At 49.4% G+C, this 9,086-nt stretch overlaps 1 protein-coding gene and 1 long non-coding RNA gene across 2 annotated transcripts; one reads left to right on the top strand and one right to left on the bottom strand.

Annotated features, from left to right (window-relative positions):
* Positions 1–322: 322 nt before the first annotated feature.
* On the bottom strand, positions 323–6,551 carry RMI2 (RecQ mediated genome instability 2). The gene is made up of 2 exons (XM_010370226.2): positions 6,237–6,551; positions 323–1,448 (listed from the first exon to the last, which is right to left on the bottom strand). Exons 1-2 carry the CDS (start codon positions 6,529–6,531, stop codon positions 1,300–1,302), a joined length of 444 nt encoding a protein of 147 aa, XP_010368528.2. The 5' UTR covers positions 6,532–6,551; the 3' UTR covers positions 323–1,299.
* On the top strand, positions 2,761–3,941 carry LOC104667704. The gene is made up of 2 exons (XR_748715.2): positions 2,761–2,914; positions 2,998–3,941. It is a non-coding gene; the product is annotated as an uncharacterized LOC104667704 (long non-coding RNA).
* Positions 6,552–9,086: the final 2,535 nt, after the last annotated feature.

Genomic DNA, 9,086 nt, shown 5'->3' with positions numbered 1-9,086 from the left:
GAATAAGGGGAACCCAGAGGATTTTTAGGGCAGTGAAACTGTTCTGGATGATACTGTAATGGTGGATACATGTTACTATGCATTTGGCAAAATCCACAGAATGTATAAGAGAAGGAATGAAGCCTAATGTAAACTAGACTTCAGCTAATAACAATGTAATGTTGGTTTATCAAATGTACCATCCTAATAAAAGATGTTCACAGCTGGAAAAACTGGGAGTGGGGTGTGAGTGTGGAGTATATGGGAATGCTGTAGTTTCTCCTCCATTTTCCTGAAAACCTAAAACTGTTTTTTTTTAAGTCTATTAAAAAAAAAATCCATACAGCTTATTAAACAATTTATTAGAGGTAGAATATCAATAATCCAGATGAAAGTCTACAATCATGTCATAACATAATCTAACTCCCTTGATATTTACAGTCTCAGAAAATTCAGGCATGGGTACTAAGCAGACAGCAGAAACCCAACATTCAAAACAATCACAGCAAAAAGTCATTCCATACAAAAAGACAAAAGAACTCTAAACCAGGAGGCTCACCATGTCTCACCCAAAGTTATGCAGCAGAAGTTTAGCTAATGCCTGAAAGGCGTCCTTTATCTTGATGTTTTTCATTTCAATAAGAAATTCTGAAAACGTCTCAACATCTCTGAGTGATAGAAGAAGGTATCACCTTCTCGAGCTAGGAAAATGGATAGAGCCGTGTCTAAACGTTTGAGTGGTGTCCGAAGCAGAAAGGGAGCTGTTGTCTTTCAGGGGCCACCGTGCCTGCTGTTAGGAAATACGCCATTTGACTTGCAAACTGGTTATGGTAGTTGCTAATGAAGATGAGGAGCCCTGATGTCATTCCTTTTTCACACAGTCTGTCTTCCTGCCCATAACCACACTTTAATCACCACGGGCAATAACCAAGCTTAAATTTTGCATTGTAAAACAGCGATGCAGCAGAAATGGAAAAAGTATCATCACTCATAAAATTTGGAAAATGCAACATGAGACTTCTGTGTCTGAGAGAGAGAGAGAGAGAATTAACACACACAAACCAGGAAGGAAAAAGAAACACAAGCCATCTGCTTTTCATCAGCGAACACAGGCAAAGCAAGGGGCGGCAGAGGCTGTGTCACTGAAGTATCCCAGGACTTAAACATTCCTACATCCGGACTCCTTGGACAACCAAAGCAAGGCTTTCTGAGAAACTTTTGAAAAATATGCATTGAAAAATGTCCATGAAATCCACATCATTATAAGCTTCTAAACAGTTTCAGGATTTTGGTTGTTTTTAATGACAGTTCCAACATTATCTAAGGAATATTCTTGTGTAAATCTTCCACTTCCAGTTCCCACATACTTTCATGAATGGGATTATCAGAAAGGTCTGTCATCTTCACGGCCTGCAGGCAGGGCTCAGGGCTGCAGGCCTGAACCACTCCCATCACCATCACATACTTTCCTAGAAAAAGAAGAAAAGCCCATAGTAATGTTCTTTTTTTTCCTTTGAGACAGAGTCTTGCTCTGTCGCCCAGGCTGGAGTGCAGTGGTACAATCTCAGGAGGTTGCTCATTGCAACCTCCGCCTCCTAGTTTAAGCGATTCTTGTGCCTCCTGAGTAGCCAGGATTATAAATGCCTGCCCCCACACCTAGCTAACTTTTTCATTTTTAGTGGAGACAGGGTTTCACATGTTGGTCAAGCTGGTCTTGAACTCCTGACCTCAGATGATCCACCCACCTTGGTTTCCCAAAGTGCTGAGATTAACAGGCATGAGCCACCGAACCCGGCCATCTTCTTTGTTTCTGATTTCACTAGGCCAAACAAAACTGTCATGTAAAATGTAATCATGCCCAAAGAATGGAGGCAACGCTCCCGTCAGAGTGAGCTATAATTAGCCTGCTCTGAGGTAGGAGCAGAAAACCTTAGCTTTCCTCTAATCCCGTTCCTTGCTCAATGCTACAGGGTATGTGACTGGTTTCTGTGCACAGGTCACATCCTCTTTCTGCAGACACCCTCTGACCAAGCAAATCCAATTTTCCCTCCACGTTGCCGAAAAGGCTGGGCAGGCAGCCCCCCGCCCCATTGTTCCAACTGCTGGAATGTATCCCTGCCACCTCCTCCAGCACATACAAGCAAATCCACACCAGGGCCGGCTGCCACCGGGATGATCTAATGACATATTAACCGTGACTCTCTTCCCATTCCCTTGGGGAAGTGACTCTCCTTGAAAGCAAAACTTGGCCAGTCTCAACCACACAAAACCCGATTGTGTAAAAGAAAACTCCAAACACTGCAGGAAAGACAGGCCGGGTGCCAGTCCCGCTGCCTGCCCCTGTAAGGCTGCTTTCATTGCACTGTACGTTGGGGCCTGGGGCTTTGACTGAAGGAAGCCAGGCAAGCTGACCCCTGATTCCGCTGTTCAACCCCAGGCAGGATGTGCTCAGGTATGTCAGAACTCCTCCTCACATTCCACTGGGTCCCTCCGTGACAGACTGGTTCTGAAAATGCACTTGCCATCCCCTCTGAATAGACCTAAAGCGCTGGTAGGGTTGGAACCCATAGAAGTAGAACGACTAACGGCCCAGGAAAAGAAGAACAAGCCCAAGGGCATTCCAACCAGGAGAGGGGAACAGGAGCTCTACTAGGAAGGCACACACAGCCAGTCAGATGAGCTCAAAGGCACGCGATGGGACAAACTGGCCCTGTAGGTTCTACCCACACCCTCTCACACTCCAAAGCAGCTCTCCACTGTCTCTCCCTCTCCTTCCCACATCCCCACCCCGTGGTTGCCCTGACCATTCCAATGGCTACGGCCCATCTCCTGCCAGCTTCCTCCTCTTCGAAACCATCCCCACCCCAATGCTGCAGTCAACATTCTTGAATCCACCTCCTGCCTCCAGAACTCAGTTGATCCAAGCACCATCTAGGTAAGCATGGTTTCTCCGATTCTCCTGCAGACAGACAGCAGCCTGAGGGCAGGAAGAGCTTCTCATTCAACTCGCCTCTTCAGCACCTTAGGTTTATGTAAACAAACTCCTGGATGTTCCAGAGGAAGAGGTGGTAGAGGAACAGCACTAGAGCAGCAGCAGTGAGGTGAGCAGAGTTCAAGGCCATCTTGAAGCAGGCATATCCTTCCAGACAGCCACTGAGGCTCTATCCTACCTTCCACCGCTGCCTCAGGCTCCCCAAAGGCACGGGGCTCTATGCCCTCCAAGCCTTTGCACAGGCTGCTCCATACAGCTGCACAATCTCCTGCCACTGCACACTGACAGAGGGTGCCCAACTGTCTCAGTTTTAACACTGCAAGTCCCACATCCCAGGACGCTCTCAGTCCCAGGCAACCCAGGAGAGTTGGTCCTTATAGATAGCTCCAATGCATCCTTCCGGGCTGCCTCTTCCAGGAGGCGTTCCCTGAGCCCTCAAGCCTGGATCAGCTGTTCCTCCTCTGCACCACCTCACTCTTGCCTGCAATGTTACTTTGTGTTTTAGTGGCCCGATTACCTCCCTACCTCCCTGCCTAATGGCAGTGACTCAACTTTGTCAAGCTAGACTCGGTATTAATTAACAAGAGGATATGACAGGGCCCCTGCCAGCTGGCATTCAGGCCAATGGGTATGTCAGACAGGTTCACCAATGCCCATTGGTTCAAACACTGAAGTATTTACTAGATGCCAGGCTTATGCCAGGGCTGAGACCAGACAGGAGACTGCCCCAGCCTGCCTGCAAGGGGCTTCACCTGCAAATCAACACACCAAGCAGCATGGGTTACATGCTGGGCCAAGGCTAAGGCCAAGGGTTGTCAAACTTTTTCTGTAAAGGGCCAGATAGTAAATATTTTGTGCTTCTCCCACCACAGGGTCTCTGTCCCAAATACTCAACTCTAGCTGTAGTGGGACAGAGGCCCAAGACATTCTGTAAATTACCAATGTATTCCAATAAAACTTTACTTATGAACACTGATGCTTGAATGTAATATGCTTTTCACGTCATGATTTTTTTTTCAACCATTTAAAAATGTGAAATCCCACCAGGCGCAGTGGCTCATGCCTGTAGTCCCAGCACTTTGGGAGGCCAGGAGCTCGAGACCAACCAGTCTGGCCAACATGGTGAAACCCCATCTCTACTAGAACTACAACAATTAGCCGGGTGTGGTGGTGCACGCCTGTAATCCCATCTACTCAGGAGGCTGAGGCACAAGAATTGCCTGAACCCAGGAGGTGGAGGTTGCAGTGAGCCATGATTGCATCACTGCACTCCAGCCAGAGAGACAGAGTGACACTCTGTCTCAAAAATAATAATAGTAATAAATAAAACATTTAACAGCATTTTCAGTTCGCAGGACACGTGAAAAGAGGAGGCCTGTAGTTTGCTGACCCTATCCTAGACCAACGCTGGGGCTGAGGGCAGGAAGAGAGGGAAAGCTGAAGGGTAAGTCGGTTGGGGGAGGGAACAGGAGCATGTGGCAGTAAACAGGTCCCAATGTTTTGCACCTTCACTATGAGCCAGGTGCAGTGTTAAGGCAGTTGTTTACTTACTGAATCTACACAACAGGCAGGAATGATTCACTCCCTTTTACAAAATAGTACAAGTCCAGAAAAGTTAACAGAAGTGCTCCAGGCAGCTCAGCTGGGAAGGAGTGGAGCCAAAAATTCGACCTAAGCCTGTCCCAGACCAAAGCAGCTCAGACCAGACCACTGACTTATCTCTAGTTAGACTCCAAGACTGAGCAGGAAGGGCCCTTAGGAATGAAGTGATCTTGCCCTGATTTCCCAGGGGAGGGAGCCGAGGTGAGGGAAGGTCCATGGATCCTCAGACCTCCTCAGCTTAGACCTCACATCCTCTAGAAGCCTCCCTGGGCCACTCAGCACCTTGCACATCCTCACGGCTCCCCAGGGGTCAGTGATCCTCTGGGACATTTGCTCACCGCCTGTCTCCCAGCAGACTTTATCTGGGTCTCAGCTGCAGCCCAGCACTGCACATGGGGGGCTGATGTACAACACGTGCTCAATTGACATCCCAGGGAACAAGTGAGATGGATGCCCACTGCCTGTCACTCAAGACAACTGGTTCTTGGAGCACTTACGTGTCAGGCACTGGGCCAGATGCTGAGGATACCGTTGTCAGGACCACACAGCTCTAGCCCTCCAGTAGCTTGGTCTGGCCCAGTGATTCTCAAAGTATGGCCCCCAAACACCAGGCATGGTGGTGCAGGCCTGTAGTCCCAGCTACCCAAGGAGGCTGATGCAGGAGAATTGCTTGAACTCAAGTCCAGCCTGGGCAACAGTGAGTCCCCTATCTCAAATAAATTAAACATTTAATAAGTCGAAAGTATGGTCCCCAGACCAGCAGCATCAGCATCACCTGGGAGCTGGTTAGAAATGCAAAATTCCAGCCCCACCTGAACCTCATGACTCAGAAACCCTAAGGGTGGAGCCCCAGCCATCCCAGCTTTAGGAAGCCCTCCAGGAGAGACTGATGCACGCTCAAGCTTGAGCATCAATGGTTTAAGAGAAGTAGCAGGCAGTGCAGAGCGGCTCACGTCTGTAATCCCAGCACTTTGGGAGGCCAAGGTGGGCAGATCACTTGAGGCCAGGAGTTTGAGACCAGCCTGGTGAACATGGCAAAACCCAGTCTCTGCTAAAAAATACAAAATTAGCCGGGTGTGGTGGCACATGCCTGTAATCCCAGCTACTCGGAAGGCTGAGGCATGAGAATCGCTTGAATATGGGAGGTAGAGGCTGCAGTGAGCCGAGGTCGTGCCACTGCACCCCAGCCTGGGAGACAGAGTGAGACTCCGTCTCAAAAAAAAAAAAAAGAAAAGAAAAGAAAAGAGGCAAACACGAGTAAGCTGCAGCCAAGGTACATTTGAATTGAGACGTTAAAGATGAGCAGAAGTTTCCCAGGACAGTCTTTCCCAAAACTTGATGGCGAACAAGGAAATCAACTGGGGGAGAGGGCTTGTGACAAATGCAGGTGCCTGGGTCCCTCCCCAGAAGATTCCCACTAGAGGTGGAAGAGTCCCAGGAATCTGTATTTGTTGAAGGGACTGCTTATCATCAGATCAACTTCACCGAGGAGGGACCGCAGCAAGGGTACCCAAGCGGGGACCCGCAGGGGCAGAGGCCCGGAGGAGGGGCAGATACGCCCCGCCCCCGCCCCCGTCGAGTGTCAAGACCCGGATAGACTCTGGCCTCAGAACCTCTCGGCGGACAGCAGGGAAGAGGACGCCCGGTGAGGCTCGGGCATTACCTGGGACTAGGCAGGGCCGCCCGCGCGGCACCCGCTCCAGGCCGCGGACCGAGAAGTCCCCGCTCGGGTCCCGCAGCCGCGCCTCGCCGCGGTCCGCCATCACTACCCTGCCCTGCATCCACACGGCCGCCAGGTCCAGCGGCCCGCGGCCCGCCGCCGCTCGCGACAGCCGCCACGCGCCCGGGCCGCCCTCCGCGTCGCGCCGCAGCTGCTCCGCCAGCACCTTGAGTGGTGGCGACCTAGGCAGCCGCACCCCCGCGGGGCCGCCTGAGAACGAGCCCGCAGTCGCCGCCATTCCGTCTCGCCGCCGCCTTCCCGCCAACTTTGAGAAGCAGCGGGGCCCGGCCCGCAACCACCAATCAGGAGCGTGCTGGCAGAGCCGGCCAATGGTCGACGTCAGAAGGCGGGACCGCCGGGCGAACCGGCCTTCTCCAGCAGCCAGGAGTGCGCATGCGTAGATAAAAGGAAATAAACGCTCTCAGGAATGAATGGAGGAAATGGGTTAAATGAGAATAAATAATGGAAGGCAGAGAGGTAAAGAACTTCCTCTTTCAACGCATCTCAAAATTTGGCGTGCATGCAGATCACCTGCAGAGTATGATTATTCATCTTTACATGGCCTTGTTCTGAAGTTAGTAAATACTGAAACGAATTAAGAGTCCGTGTTTATTGGGAGTGATCAATAATCCAGTCAGGAGATAAGGCTGGGGAGGGAGGCGGGGGGAGCTGGCAAACTTGCCCTTTATTTTATTATTTTTGTATTTATATTTTAATAGCATCAAATAATTTTAAGGTTAATAAAATATATTGCTATTTTCACAAAAGAAATGCACATTTATTGTAAAAAAATAGGGAAAAATGTAGAATAAGAAAATATTGTAAAAGCCGCTTATAGATATCCACTGTTAATTTTGAGGTATATTAGCCTCCAGGTTTTAAAGTGTGTGTGTGTGTGTGTGTGTGTTTTGAGACAGGGTCTCTGTTACCCAGGATGGAGTGCAGTGGCACAGTGACAGCTCACTACAGCGTTCACCTGCCAGGCATAGGTGATTCTCCCACCTCAGCCTCCTGAGTAACTGGGACTACAGGCATGCACCACCACGTCCAGCTAATTTTTGTGTTTTTTGTAGAGACAAGGTCTTACCATGTTGCCCAAGGTGGTCTTGGACTCCTGGGATCACGCAATCCTCCCCTCCTTGGCCTCCCAAGGTGCTGGGATTACAGGTGTGAACCACCACGCGGGGCCTATTACTGATATATAAATAGTGTTTTGTATATTGTTTTCACTTAATAATGAACATCTTTCAGTATCAGCAAATATCCATCTGCTTCCTCTTGAATTACTGCATAATACTCGATTTGTCTTATCACATTTTTTTTTTTTTTTGAGACGGAGTCTCCCTCTGTCGCCCAGGCTGGAGTGCAGTGGCACGATCCCAGCTCACTGCAAGCTCCGCCTCCCAGGTTCACGCTATTCTCCTGCCTCAGCCTCCCGAGTAGCTGGGACTACAGGCGCCCGCCACCACGTCCGGCTAATTTTTTGTTATTTTTTTAGTAGAGACGGGGTTTCACCATGTTAGCCAGGATGGTCTCAATCTCCTGACCTCGTGATCCACCTGTAAAAGCTAAATCTTTGTGCACATCTTTGAAATAAAATTCCCAGGAATTTCTCCCTAAAAATTGGATGTCCCCAGTCAGCAAAGTCCACAAATCCTAAATCAGGCAATCCTTAAAGTCAAGGTTGGTTCTTGAGAGAGACTTTGAATTCTCAGGGCCTCCTGCAGTACCGGGTATTCAGAGTATTCACCAAGAGCTTGATTTTTTTTTTTTTTCTTTTTTTTTGAGACAGAGTCTTACTCTGTCACCCAGGCTGGAGTGCAGTGGCGCGATCTCAGCTCACTGCAACCTCCGCCTCCTGGGTTCAAGTGATTCTCCTGCCTCAGCCTCCTGAGTAGCTGGGACTACAGGTACACGCCACATGGCTGGCTAATTTTTATAGTTTTTAGTAGAGATGGGGTTTCGTCATATTGGCCAGGCTAGTCTCAAACTCCTGACCTCGTGATCTGCCCGCCTCAGCCTCCCAAAGTGCTGGGATTACAGGCATGAGCCACCACACCCAGCCAAGAGCTTCATTTTTATAAAATTGAGCCAGGTCCTATTGTAAGAACTTTGTAGGAAGTATCCCATGTACCCCCACAGACCCTGAAAAGACTGTTCTACACAGGTGAGGAAACTGAGGCTTAAGGAAGCCACGGGGCTGGCCCATAGCCTCTATGAGGTTTTGGCCTCTACACCTAATATGGTTTAGCTGTGTCTCCACCCAAATCTCTTGCTGAATTGTACTTTCCATAATCCCCACATACCATGGGAAGGACCCCATGGGAGGTAATTGAATCATGGGGGCAGGTACTCCCATGCTGTTCTTGTGATAGTGAGTGAGTTCTCACAAGATCTGATGGTTTTATAAGGTGCTTTTCCCCCTTTGCTCGGCACTTCTTCTTCCTGCCGCCACATAAGACGGACATGTTTGCTTCCCTTTCTGCCATAATTGTAAGTTTCCTGATGCCTCCCAGCCCTGCGGAACTGTGAGTCAATTAAACCTCTTTCCTTTATAAACTCCCCAGTCTCAGGTAGTTCTTTATAGCAGTGTGAGAACAGACTAATACAACACCTCAACCCTGACCTATAAAGTAACCCGGCTCCTACGCTGAGAAGGGAGCAGGAACATTAACCAAGAGACAATCCAACCCGTTCATGCCTGGTGGGTCCTCACTGACCTTCTTCCAAGGTACCTTAAGGCCAGAGAAGTGATGGGGAAGGGAGTTAGGGTGAAGGCAGAAGCTCCCAGGC

Source organism: Rhinopithecus roxellana, chromosome 20, assembly GCF_007565055.1.
Source record: "Rhinopithecus roxellana isolate Shanxi Qingling chromosome 20, ASM756505v1, whole genome shotgun sequence".
Lineage (NCBI taxonomy): Eukaryota > Metazoa > Chordata > Mammalia > Primates > Cercopithecidae > Rhinopithecus > Rhinopithecus roxellana.
This window is presented reverse-complemented; position numbering and strand designations above follow the sequence as displayed.

Excerpts from the sequence above, each read along its gene's own strand:
- RMI2 (XM_010370226.2), bottom strand. The coding sequence starts at position 6,531 with ATGGCGGCGACTGCGGGCTCGTTCTCAGGCGGCCCCGCGGGGGTGCGG. Across the intron at positions 1,449-6,236 it reads GCGGCCCTGCCTAGTCCCAG|GAAAGTATGTGATGGTGATG; the intron begins GTAATGCCCGAG and ends TTCTTTTTCTAG.